This window comes from Callithrix jacchus, chromosome 8, assembly GCF_049354715.1.
Source record: "Callithrix jacchus isolate 240 chromosome 8, calJac240_pri, whole genome shotgun sequence".
NCBI lineage: Eukaryota > Metazoa > Chordata > Mammalia > Primates > Cebidae > Callithrix > Callithrix jacchus.
The window spans coordinates 14209344-14223086 of NC_133509.1; the positions used below are offsets into that span (position 1 = coordinate 14209344).

General features: G+C 49.9%; 1 protein-coding gene across 10 annotated transcripts in view; it reads left to right on the plus strand.

Moving 5' to 3' along the window:
• The window catches only part of SMAD3 (SMAD family member 3), a 227017-nt gene that overhangs the window by 189716 nt on the left and 23558 nt on the right, over positions 1-13743 (plus strand). For 8 of the 10 annotated variants that reach the window (XM_054239370.2, XM_054239368.2, XM_054239369.2 and 5 more), the window contains exons 2-5: positions 7035-7228; positions 7399-7530; positions 8927-9001; positions 12967-13017. In XM_054239370.2, the coding sequence (XP_054095345.1) occupies positions 7144-7228; positions 7399-7530; positions 8927-9001; positions 12967-13017 (343 nt within the window). In that variant the 5' untranslated portion in view covers positions 7035-7143. The remainder of the gene's footprint in view (positions 1-7034; positions 7229-7398; positions 7531-8926; positions 9002-12966; positions 13018-13743) is intronic. The other 2 variants (XM_035258976.3, XM_035258982.3) reach the window with 1 other exon arrangement.

Here is a 13743-nt window from a genome sequence, read left to right on the forward strand (position 1 = left end):
AGACTGCTGTGTGATCCTGACACATGAGCTTTGCCTCTCTGAGGATGAGTGTACATTGAGGTGGGACCATTGTGAGATGTGCCTTATTACCCACACGGCGTTGTGCTGAGGATCATCTGAGAGAAGGAACACGGAAGACTTTGTGAAAAGTTATAGCACCAGGCAGACATGAGGCCTTCCTGTGACCCTTCTGACTGTGCACCCAGATGGCCGAAGCAGGGAAAGAGATGTGTTGTTGAGGACCTACTGTGTTCCTTACTTTGCCGGACACTGTCGTCGTGAAGAGGCAGTAATAGCTATATGACAATAATGACAATAGATTCCTGCCACTTTCTGGAATATCTTTCTGCGTAGTCTGTTTAAATCATATATCTCTTTTTTAAAAAATTGGATTGTTAATATTGTTATTAATATTTCATTTATAACATTTTTTTTAATCCCTCTGGGAGAAAAGTTTTTTTTTAAGACAGTTTCTTACTCTGTCACACAGGCTGGAGTGCTGTGGTGCAGTCACAGCTCATTGTGGCCTTGACCTCCCAGGTTCAAGCGATCCTCCCACCTCAACCTTCCGAGTAGCTGGGACTGTAGGTGTGGGTCACCATGGCTGGCTAATTTTTCCATGTTTTGTAGAGATGGGGTTTCACCATGTTGGCCAGGCTGGTCTCGAACTGCTGGGCTCAAGTGATCCACCTGCCTTGGCCTCCCAAAATGCTGGGATTATAAGTGTGAGCCACCATACCCAGCTAGTGTTTCAGATGAAAAATATTAAGACCAAGACACTGAATAATTTTTTTCAACTTTATACAGTTAGCAAGTACTCAGTATTTAAACCCAGGTTTATTAAGTCCATTCACTTTTTTTTGGAAAAGTAGTATAATTTATAAATAATAAGCTGTGCATATTTAAAGTACACAGTATGACAAATGTTGATATATGTATACACCCATAAAACCACCATAGCAATTAAGACAATAAACATAGGCTGGGTGCGGTGGTTTACACCTGTAATCCCAGCACTTTGGGAAGCCAAGGTGGGTGGATCACAGGGTCAAAAGATGGAGACCATCCTGGCCAACATGGTGAAAACCCCGTCTCTACTAAAAATATAAAAAAAATCAGCCAGGCATGGTGGTGTGCATCTAAAATCCCAGCTACTCGGGAGGCTGAGGCAGGAGAATCATTTGAACCCAGGAGTTGGAGGTTACAGTGAGCCAAGATTGCGCCACTGCACTCCAGCCTGGCGACAGAGTAAAACTCCATATCAAAAAAAAAAAGGGGGAGAATAAACATTACCTTTATCCCCAAAAGAGTTTCCAAGTGCACCTTGGTAATTGCTCCCTCAATCCCTGCTCCCTTCCTGTAACTCCCTCTGTCCCCAAGCAATGACTGATCTGCTTTCTGTCACTAGATTAAGATTAGTATTCCTTTTACTTTACATTAAATTACCTTATTTTACATAAACAGAATCATGTCTGGCTTCTTTCATGAAGCATCATTAATTTAGATTCATTCTAAATTCATAAGAGCAGTGTTGCCCTTATCGTAGTTCATCCTTTTTTATTACTGAGTTGTATTTCTTTGTATAGATATGTTATAGCTCATTCATCCGTAATACGCGTGGAGTAGTTTTCAATTTGGGGCAATTACATTCATGCACAAGTCTTTGGCCATAGGCTTTTATTTCTCTTGGGTAAATACTTTGAAGTGGAATGGTGGATCATATCGTAGGCTTATTTTTTTTAGCTTTTTAAGAAACTTCCAAATGTTTGAGGGATGAATATCCCAATTACCCAGATTTGATCATTACACATTGTATGCTTGTATCAAAATATCATGAGTACCCTATGAATATGTAGAGCTACTGTGTAGCCCCCAAAGCAAAATATTTTAGAAAGGAACTTCCAAGCTGTTTTCCTAAATAGTTGTACCATTTTACATTTGCCCCAGCAGTGGAAGGGAGTTCCGGTTGCTCCACACCCTTGCCAACACATGGCATGATGAGGTTTTTCATTTAGCCATTCTAGTAAGTATGTAGTCCCATGTCATCGTGGTGTTAATTTGTGCTTCTCAAATGAACAACGTTGTCAGGAGTCTTTTCCTATGCTCGTCGTCTTCACATCTTTCTGGGTAGTGTCTGTTCAAATCATATGTCTCTTTTTTAAAAGATTAGATTGTTAATTTTGAGTTTTCAGAGTTCTAGAAACAGGTCCATTATCAGATATATCCTTTGGAAATATTTTCTCCCAGTTAGTGCTTGCCTTTTTATTCCTTTAACTGTCTTTCAAAGAACAGAAGCTTACGTTTTGATGCAGTCTGACTTCTTTTTTAATGAAGTGCTTTTGGTATGGTATCTGAGAAACCATGTCTGGCTGAGTCTTGTACTTTTAGTAGAGACGGGGTTTCACCATGTTGGCCGGGGCGGTTTTGAACCCCAGGCCTCAAGCGATCCATCCGCCTCAGCCTCCCAAAGTGGTTTTGGTGATTATTTGATTTATGTCAGTCTTGCCCAGTGGATTGGAGGGTCCATGCAGACAGGGACCACTCTGCTGGCTCTTTCTCACGGTAAGTTTCTTTCCTTACCACTGTATCCTTAGTGTTACACATAATAGGTGCTCATTAAATGTGTGCTCAATAAGGGATTCTATTTTAGTGGCAACTCCTCACCTGTCTGAAAAATGTCACACGGAGTTTCTGCTGTTAATTATTCTAGAAGTTTTATAGTTTTAAGCTTCACTTGAGTTTGTTTTTGCATAGAGAACAATGTGTAGTTTGAAGATCATAGTTTTTACATATCCAGTTGTTAACGTCACCATTTGTTGAAATCTACCAAATTGTCTTTGGACGTTTGTTGAAGCCAGTTGTCCCGTATATGTAACTATTTCTGGACTCTATTAGGTTCCATTGATCCGTTTGTCGGTCCTTGTGCCATTATTCTACTGCCTTGACTACTGTAGCTCCCTTGCTTTTTTTTTTTTGATTGAATCTCACACTGTCGCCCAGGCTGGAGTGCAGTGGCGTGATTTGGCTCACTGCAATCTTCGCTACCTGGGTTTAAGCAATTCTCCTGCCTCAGCCTCCCAAGTAGCTGGAACTCCAGGCATTGTACCTGGCTAATATTTGTATTTTTAGTAGAGACGAGGTTTCACCCTGTTAGTCAGGATGGCCTCGATCTCCTGACCTCGTGATCCACTTGCCTTGGCCTCCCAAAATGCTGGGATTATAGAGCCTCTGTGCCCAGCCTGTTCCCTTGCTTTTAAAAACGGAGTTACTATCAAAAAAATTCATGTATGATTAATATTACTTTTAAGGCAAGAGGGCCACCCACTTCTGTCACCCAGATGGAGCTTACCTCCCCAGCCTCATTCTCCCCCGCTGCTGGCCTGAGCTTTTCTCGGAGGCCTTCTCTTGCAGAGGAGGCTGTGAAGTCCTGAAGAGCGAATGTGGCCACTTCCCTAATCTGTGGACACTCTGTGGCTTTGCAGGAGAACAGCTGAATAATTCTCTGTTCCCACTCACCACTTCCCACTCTCCCCTTTTCTCCAGTTCACCCTACTTGTGCAGGGTTGGATTTGGGGAGTAGCTGCTGTGGTGTAGAATAATAATGCTAATTTGTGGGTGTTTATGAAGCACTTTCAAATGGAAACCAAGCTTCAGAGGTCAGGTTGAGGGCAGGAGAATACCCCATCTTGTAGATGAGATGACTGAGTGTCCTAGGAAGCTGATGAGCCGCCAGTGTCTCCCAGCTGGGAGAGTAGAACCCTCCTTGACCCCAAGTCTTATGATTCCACATCCGTCAGTCCTCCTTCTGTACCTCAGAGATGAGTCCCGGGCTGTCCTCTTGCTCTGCCGGGTAATTACTGTTTTTCAGCTGTAGGGGTTCCTTGTTCTTGGGCCCCATGGGAGGAAGGTAATTACATCCTTTGAGAGGCCCTTAGTCAGCAGCTCTGGGTCAGTTCCTGTGACCAAGCCCAGCTCTGACCTTTGTCTGTCCCTTTCCCTTCCCAGGGCAGTGGCGTGCAGAGTGTGATTAAATCCCTCTGTTTCTCTCTTTGGTTGGTGCTGCTGGTGGCATCTGGGCAGCCCCTTCTTCACAGAGTGCCTGTGAATTCTGTGTATTCAGGCAAAGGGTGTCCTCAGTCATAAGAAGGCACAGAGGGAAAGCTCGCAAGTGTCTCACTGCCAACCCTGCCCAGCTATTAAAAAAATCATGGCGCTGACTGGCGGGGTCCGAGGTTGGGCCTTCTTGAAGAAAGAGCAGTCCTGCCTCTTAATAGGATACTTGTGACTCATGAGCATCCGTCTCATTCGCTCCCCACTTCTATTCCTGCTACCTGCATGCAACCTGTTGGTCACATGTTGCCTTTTTCATGGGGCCTTTTTCACACACATGCACAGCCCATTTATACATCTCAGAGGCTACATACTACTTTCAGAAAACTGGAGAACACGGCTGGGCACAATAGCTCATGCTTGTAATCCCAGCACTTTGGGAGGCTGAGGCGGGAGGATCACTTGAGGTCAGAAGTTCGAGACCAGCCTGGCTAACACAGTGAAACCACATCTCTACTAAAAATACAAAATTTAGTTGGCCATGGTGGCAGGTGCCTGTAATCCCAGGTACCGGGAGGCTGAGGCAGGAGAATTGCTTGAACGTGGAAGGCAGAGGTTGCAGTGAGCTGAGATCATGCCACTGCACTCCAGCCTGATGACAGAGCAAGACGTCTCCAAGAAAAAAAGAGAAAGAAAACAGGAGAACCCCTTATCATGGCCTTCAGGGTCCTGTGGATTAGCCCTGTCTGCCTCCCCAGCCTCGTCTCGACCCAGCTCTCTCCCACAATCCCCTCTCCAGTCACTCTGGCCTTCATTCTCTTCTTCCAACCTCACCATGTTTTCCACTTTCCACAGGGCCTTTGCATGTGCCCTTCCCTCTCCTTGTCCTGCCCTTCTCCCATGCCCCTTTGCCTTTGCCTGGTTCTTACTTACCCTCTCAGGTTAACTGTCACCTCCTCTGAGATGCCCTGTCCAACCCTTCAGCAAAGCAGGGTGCCATGGTCATATACTCTTGGGGTTCCCTATTATTTTCCTTCAGGATGCTTTCATTGTGTGTAATTGTAGGTTTCTGTGATGATGATGGTGATGATAATTTGAAACAGTCTCACCCTGTTGCCCAGGCTGGAGTGCCGTGGCACAGTCTTGGCTCACTGCAACCTCCCCCTCCTGGGTTCCAGTGATTCTCCTGCCTCAGCCTCTTGAGTAGCTGAAATTACAGGTGCCCGCCACCATGTCTGGCTGACTTCTGTACTTTTAATAGAGATGGGGTTTCACCATGTTGACCAGGTTGGGCCTCCTGGGTGACCAGGGTGGTTTCGAACCCCTGGCCTCAAGCAATCCATCCACCTCCTCGGCCTCCCAAAGTGGTTTTGGTGATTATTTGATTTATGTCAGCCTTGCCCAGTGGATTGGAGGTTCCGTGCAGACAGGGACCACTTTGCTGGCCCTTTCTCATGGTGAAGTCTCTTTCCTTACGACTGTATCCTTAGTGCTACACATAATAGGTGCTCATTAAATGTGTGTTAAATAAGGGACTCTATTTTAGTGGCATCTCCTCACCTGTCTGATACCAGACACCGTCTAAAGTCTCCCGTCCCTCCAGAAGCCTTCTGCCCAGCCTTGCCCGTAGCTGACGATGTTTTTGCTGCCCCCAACCCCCACGCCCCACAGCTCCCCAGTCATCCTGTCCTGTAGGCTGCCCAGACTCTTGTCATGCACACCACCTGGGGATTTCACAAAAGGAAAGATTCTGATTTAGTAGGTTGGGGTAGGCGCTGAGAGTGTACATTTTTAACAGACTTCCCTGAACCTCTGCTGCTGGCCAGGGACCACACTTTGGTCTGGATTGAGAAGTGAGGGCACCAGGTCATAGCTGCTTGGCCACATCACCATAGAAGACATTGTTCACACAGGGTCACAGCACTGCCCATTTGTAGGTGGGCACGGTACTGTGCACCTGTGGTCCCAGCTACTTGGGAGGCTGAGCTGGGAGGATCGCTTAAGCCCAGGAGGTGGAGATTGCGGTGAGCCAAGATCATGCCACTGCACTCCATCCTGAGTGACAGAGCAAGACCCTGTATCAAAAGTAAAAAGGCCGGGTATGGTGGCTCACGCCTGTAATCCCAGCATTTTGGGAGGCCGAGGTAGGCAGATAATGAGGTCAAGAGATCAAAACCAGCCTGGCCAACATGGTGAAACTCAGTCTCTACTAAAAATACAAAAATGAGCTGGGCGTGGTGGTGTGTGCCTGTAATCCCAGCTACTCGGGAGTCTGAGGTAGGAAAATCACTTGAACCCGGGAGGCGGAGGTTGCAATGAGCCGAGATCGCGCCACTGCACTTCAGCCTAGAAACAGAGATTCTGTCTCAAAAAAATAAAAATCCCTTTAATTTCCCTCTTTCCCTTCCTGCTCACCACAAATAACTAAGAAAGAGAGAAAGGAGGAAAGGCAAGTTTTCTTTTTTTCCCCCGACTTTGTAATGTGTGAGGGAGACCTGGGTGAGTGAGGGGAGACAGCGTGTGTACTCTGTCGCTCTTCCTGGCATCACTGCAGTCCTCATATCCGTGCCTAAAGAACTCTCATTGACCTCCCCAGCCCTGTCCCCTCTCCACGCCACTGGGCTGAGAAGGAAGCCGATGAGAGGCTCCTGGACCTTTTCCAAGCACAATTGAAGTGCGGGGCCTTCATGTGGAACCCAGCTCCCTGCCAAGCAGTACAAAGTCAGGGAGCCCACTGGGGCCTGGTGGGTGAGGCCTGCTCCACGAGCTGAGGGTCCTCCCCTTCCACAGGGGCCTCTGTCGTCTTCTCCTGAGATCCCTCCCAGCACTCACAGCTAGCGGGGCTCTGATCTCCTGGACCTCTGGGTCCGGGGGAAAAATGAGGGGAGGGAGAGCTTTCCCGAGGGTCTGAAAGTAGAAGGCCGGACTCTGCAGAAAGCAAGCGCAACCCACATCTCCCTCTCTGCTCTTCCCCATCCCGGCAGGTCCCTGGATGGCCGGTTGCAGGTGTCCCATCGGAAAGGACTCCCTCATGTCATCTACTGCCGCCTGTGGCGATGGCCCGACCTGCACAGCCACCACGAGCTGCGGGCCATGGAGCTGTGTGAGTTCGCCTTCAATATGAAGAAGGACGAGGTCTGCGTGAATCCCTACCACTACCAGAGAGTAGAGACACCAGGTATGCCGGCCGGCCCGCCGGTGGGGTCAACAGGTGCTGGGGAGGGGGAGTCATCACCTCTCTCCTGCCACCCCCCGCCCTAGGGTTTGCGGTGCATTTGGGGGTGTGGGGACTTTGGTGCTGGCCTGGCATGGACGCTGAGCCACCTCTGCTCTGTCTCCCCCGGACAGTTCTACCTCCTGTGTTGGTACCACGCCACACAGAGATCCCGGCCGAGTTCCCCCCACTGGACGACTACAGCCATTCCATTCCCGAAAACACTAACTTCCCCGCAGGCATCGAGCCCCAGAGCAATATTCCAGGTAGGCACTTGGGCGGCGCAGGCTGGCCTGGGAGGCAGGGGCAGCGGTCAGCCCCGACAACAGTCCTGTGGCCCCAATCTCTGCCCCGGAGCCGTCCCCTGCTCACCCCCTCTCTGCACACAGCTCTGGCCTGAGGGCCTCTGACTCAGAACCACATCCCTGTTAGGAGAGGACCCATGGCCTCAGCTCCCCGCTCACTGGTGAAGCTTTTCTTGGCGTAGAGGAGCAGCGTGACCCTTCCGCCCGGCCTTGATGCAGTCATTTATTTTGGAAGCAGAAATAGCAACACTATTTCTCTCACCACCCTTGAGGCCGGGACCAGCATTCTGTCCCCGATGGACTGGGGGTCTGCAGAGGCGGGGAGTGAGCTGACGGCCAGGCCTCAAGCGTGGAGAGCTGGCTCCGTGAATTTGCCTGGGCATCAGGCCTGGGTGAGGGGCTCCAACCTGGGTGGGAATTGAGGCCAACTTTGAGTTTTCACTCTGCAGGGAGAAATGGACTTCGGCAGTCAAAGACTGCAAATGTTTTTAGAAGCCCCTCATTTACATGCAAATAATGTGTGAATCACCAGCACTTTCAGGCTCCAGGAAAGCTGGGCTTGGCAGCACTTGGGCTAGTCACTTTTGCTGGCTGGGGCAGTCCTCCTGCTGTGTTCCTCTTAGAGCATTCTCATTTGGACGTGACGTTCCTCCTGGGTTACTTTGCTTGGCTGAGGTTGGCTGCAGGCCTGTGTGCTTGGGTCAGAGTGTTAAGGAGAGACCCACTGTCCCACCTTCTCAGATCCTTAGCCGGTAGCCCTGGCATCCCGAGGGTAAGTCAACTACTCCCTGTTCAAAGAGCAAACCTTGGAGGGGAGGGCTTCAGTCAAGGTCTGGGGCAGTTTCAGAGAAATAGATCATACCGTCTTTGCCATCGTTGAATTTGGCAATTTAACTGGGGAGCTAGACACATCCCCTAGAGACAACAAAATAACGTCAAGTCTGCACAGGAGAAGAAAACAGGGACCAAAGGGCAGGTCTGAGCCTGCAGATCTTCAGAGGACAAAGAGGGGTGAGGCGGAGGCGCTCCAGACGCCTCCCTGGAGGGGGTGGGGCTTAACCCTCACCTTGAAGGATGGGGAGAATTTAGACTGCTAGAGGATCTAGGAGTACGCATTTCAGACTTGGGAGTTGGTCCAATCCTGCGTGAGCACAGGCAGTTATGATCCAGTGGGAGTCAGAGGTGGACAGGGGCGAGGCCAACAGAACCAGGGGCTGGTGCCTCTACTCCGAGTCCTGGAGCTCCTGTGGCCACGGACACTAGCATCATGGTGTGCATGTGTGATGTGTTTGCAAAAGGTGTCTCAGAGCCAAGCTGTGAAGGCCTTTTAACGGACCACCTTCCTTCTGATTCCCAGAGACCCCGCCCCCTGGCTACCTGAGTGAAGATGGAGAGACGAGTGACCACCAGATGAACCACAGCATGGACGCAGGTCAGTCATGCAGGCTGTGCATTTGTTTTGTTTTGTCGTTTTGAGACTGTCTCGCTCTGTCACCCAGGCTGGAGTGCAGCGGCGTGATCTTGGCTCAATGTGATCTCTGCCTCCTGGGTTCAAGCGATTCTTCTGCCTTAACCTCCTGAGTAGCTGGGACTACAGGTGCACACCACCATGCCTGGCTAATTTTTGTATTTTTAGTAGAGAAGGGGTTTCACCATATTGGCCAGGTTGGTCTCAAACTCCTAACCTCATGATCTGTCTGCCTTGGCCTCCCACAGTGCTGGGATTACAGGTGTGAGCCACTGCACCTGGCTGGGGTGTGCTTTTATTCTTAACTGATGAGCAGCTGGTGGCTTCATCCCTTCCATCCTTTCCTCTTTGCCCCCTCCCTCCCTCCTATCTCTCTTCAGTATTTGTAGAGCAACCACGATGTGCAAGGGGCAGGGCATACAAGACGGTCCAAGCTGCTCACAGATGGTGGGGGAGATTGACAGGACAACCAGCAGTCACGAGGCCATCTCGTGGATGCCCTGATGGAAGATGCCGCATGGCCTTGGGCACACAGCAGGGCAACTTCACCCAGTCTGGGGAGGAGCAGCACCTTGCATTCCAGGTTTCTCCCCAGATTGAGTCTTGGTGATGTGTAGGTGTTAGCCAAGCTGTCAGGATAGGCAAGGGCTGTGTCAGGCAGTCATGGGGGTTGGGCAGGAGAGCCTGGTGCGTTGTGGGGACAGTGAAAGCTCAGTGTATTTGGAGTCCAGGGAGCGTCTAGCCCAGGGAGCTTAGCATGGCTGGAGGGTACACTCTCTCCAGTGGGGAGAAAGATGGGAGGGCCCTTCACACAGGGGTCCAAGTGTGGTGGACCTGTAAGCTAGACAGACAACTTGGCATTTAGTCAGGGCTGATGGGAACCACTGCAGGCAGTAAGCAGGGCCGGTGCTTTAGTGAGATGTCACCAGCAGCAGCGGGGAGAGTGGCCTCGATCAATTCTAACAGTCAGGTGAGGCAAGGAGAGGCTGAGTGGAACTAATGCCTTCTCTGGATGACCAGTGGAGACTCCTGAAGCCAGTATTTTTGTGTGATGACCACATGTGATGTGTGTGCCCCTGCTGTGAGAGGCTGGGTTCAGCTCTCTCCTGCTACATCTCCAGATGTTTCCCATATCATTTGTTATAGAAGCAAATTGCTTCAGACCAGCAGCTTCTTGAATTGAACCCCAGCTGCCACATAGAATGTGTACTGAGTTGTGTGTGGTTGAGAGAGGGGGAGAGGGAGCCACGCAGATGTTCCATTCCGATCATGGCAGGCGTGCCTCGTACGCATAGAGCTGATAGACACAGTGGAGCCACCTGCCCTCACATACAGCCCAGAAGAGATTGTGGAATGCTTTCTTTTTTTTTTTTTTTTTTTTTTTTGCCAAGACAGAGTTTCCCTCCGTCTCCCAGGCTGAAGTGCAATGGTGCGATCTTGGCATACTACAACCTCTGCCTCCCAGGTTCAAGTGATTCTCCTGCCTCAGTCTCCCAAGTAGCTGGGATTGCAGGTGTGCACCACCACACCTGGCCCATTTTTGTATTTTTAGAAGAGACAGGGTTTTGCCATGTCGGCCAGGCTGGTCTTGAACTCCTGACCTCAGGTGATTTGCCCACCTTGGCCTTCCAAAGTGCTGGGCTTACACTGCACCTGGCTGAGATTGTGCAGTTCCTGAGAGAACGAGAGACTCACATGTACGTTGTAGTTGCTGAAAGCCAGCCTGGGCATCGTGGCACCTTTGGGTTGAGCACACCCCGTGAAACACACCCACCCAGCAGAGTGGCTAGCAGCGCGAACCGGCTGGAATGCATCGAAGACCTTCCTTGTGTCCAATGCCAAGTGACCGCTGCAAGCCTGCAGCTATTCATCGCAGGCACAGGAAGCAGGCCAGCGGAGCAGCACCTCTCCAGCTGCTGCGTTTCTTCCCACTCTGCATTCCCTCTTCCCGCTCTGCTGCTCTCCATATTTGCACAGTGATTATCGTTGCGCACACGGTCCAGAGGGGCTGGAGATTGGAAAGAGCAGCCCGGATTTCACTCTGTCAGCTCTCATTTCTTCTCCCTTGTCTTCCTCCTTTGTGCCCTGGTTTTCTCTGTTCCCTCTCCCTTCTTCCTATCCTCTCACTGAGTGTGCCTGGAAGGCCTTGTTGTGAACATGAGTGATTTATCCAAAGTAGAGACAGACTAGATTGTGGACACCAGCCAGCGTGTAGGTGGTGGGTGGGAGCCCTCCTGTCCCTGTTCTTCACTCAGAGTTGCCTGCTTGGATAGTCCAGTTGCTCATGAGCTTGGCTTCCCTGCTCCCAGGGGTGTGGTAGTGTCTCAGGGCCAGAGGGTCACCTTGTTGTCCCCTGTGTCCCCTTACCTGCATATGCCCCCTTTTAGACGTGCGAGAAGGCCTCTTGGCCTTCCTAGGTCTTCGTGGTTCAGGCTACCGCAGAGTGGGACAAGCATTTATCAAGTGTCTGCCATGTAGCGGTCATGGCATAAGCACTGCTACGTGCATGTTCTCACTTAATTTTCACATGTCACACACTAGATGATATTATCCTCATTTTATACCTGAGGAAAACATTAAGGCTCAGGGAAGTTAAACGGCTTAGCCAAACTCACATAGCTGATTTGCGGGGGTATCCAGACCCTGTGACTGATTCTGTACCTCAGTTCTCCCAGTGAATATTCCACATCCCCCTTTAAATTAGGGACTACAGGTGAGAAGGATAAATCCATGATTCTTCCTTTGCCCTCAAGGAGGTTACAGCTGAGTTAGGCAAAAGAAAAGAACCCCCCACCAACAGTGCAAGGCAGCATTCGCTCGAGGCCGGGTGCTGGACGCAGTCACAGGACTGGTAGATTTCACGGGGTAGAATCAGACCCCACAGGATGGTTAATAAGTAGGCTCCTTTCTTATTTTTATTATTATTGTTTGAAACAGTCTCACTGTGTTGCCCAGGCTGGTGTGCAGTGGTGCAAACATGGCTCACTGCAGCCTTGATCTCTCCTAAGCTCAGCCTTCACTACTCTTGGCTATTTTTTTTTTTTTTTTCTGTAGAGATGGGGTCTCCCCATATTGCCCAGGCTGGTCTCAAACTCCTGGGCTCAAGTGATCCCCCAGCCTCGGCCTCTCAAAGTGCTGGGATTATAGATGTGAGCCATTGTGCCCAGCCTCTGCAGCCCCTTGACAGAGGAACAAAGGAGGGGGACAAGCAGAATGCTGCTCTGGAAAGGTGTCCACTGTTTATTTTGGAAAGCTGATACCATGTGAGTTCTTTTTTCTGGAGGTGGAGGAGGAGAGAACACAGTAGAATAAGACTTGGGTATATGTAGACTCTTTCCCATGTGCACCATCATCTTTTGCATAGTGTCAGTCTGGTTGCTGAGTTGCAGGGTTTCTGTGGCAGGTTTGTGAGTTTACTGAAATCAGTCTTTCCAGCTCCTGAGCTGTTTGTGGCCTCTGACCAAGGTCAGTGGCTGGTGATGTTGGGGAAGCTTCAAGCCCCTCGTGTGTGGGAGGACTGGCCTCCTGCTGCCTGGGTCTTTGCAGTTTGGGAGAAGGGTTTCCCTGCTCCTCTCATTGTCCTGCGGCCATAGTTAATAGGGCTGGTGGTGTAAGCTAAAGAAAAAAGGTGTCACCTATTCTAGTTAAGAACTTAGCAGCCCTGAGCTGGGAGTCTGGGTTAGGATCATAAAACCATCAGAGACCTCTGAGATCATGACTTAATCCATTTATTCCAGACAAACGGAGGCCCAGGGAGGGAGAGTAGAGGCAAGAGTATGGAGTAGGCCTTCTCCTGGGACTTGGAGGCTCAGTCTAGGGTTTTCTTTCTGCTGTGTTGAACTACCCCACCTTGATGTAAGTGCTCAGTAATTTGGCTCTCCAGGCCAAGAATCTTTTGCGAAGTCTCACAACTATGTCTCACCTCGCAGGTTCTCCAAACCTATCCCCGAATCCGATGTCCCCAGCACACAATAACTTGGGTAAGTATCTCCTTGTGCACACACTGGAACCCCCTCTCGCTGAGGCCCTGGCAGGTCACTAGTGTGGGGAGGGGGCCCTGAAGGTAAGGCTCTCCCCCGACCTCCACCATCAGCCCAGCTCAGCCCATCAGGTTTCTGGTTACGGTGATGCTGAGGTCACCACAGAATGGGGAAACCTGAGAACAGCAGTGGCAGGAAAGCCAACCATATGCCGGGTTTGAATTTCCCCTGGGGGTTGGGTAGACGTGAGTGAATGAAAATTCCCCAGACTTCATGCCCAGCAGAATGAGGGTCTGTGGTCAGCTAAGTATACGTGTGAGGTTTGGTGCAGAGCCATGGACAGCCGTGCAGACTCCAGCCCCCTGACATTTATAGATTGGTTTCAGATATACTTATTCGAGTATTCCGTCTTATAGTTATGTAATTTTTCTTAAAACAGCAACATATAAGGAATTTGAAAATAAAGTCAAAGTGCCCCTAATCCCACCATCCTAACAGAACTGCCTTTGTGTGCTCACAGCCCTGGTATTTGTGTATCAGGCACATATTTATATCTGTGCCTTGCCACTGAGATCATAGTGCATATCTGGTTTTTTCACTCCTTTTTCTCCTTATGTTATTTTGTAAACACGTTTCTGTATTTAGGTTGTGTGTTATCTCATGATGTTTTGGAGTAGAGGATCCGTTGTTTCCACAACATTCCTCTGTTGCTAGACTTCTGGGTCA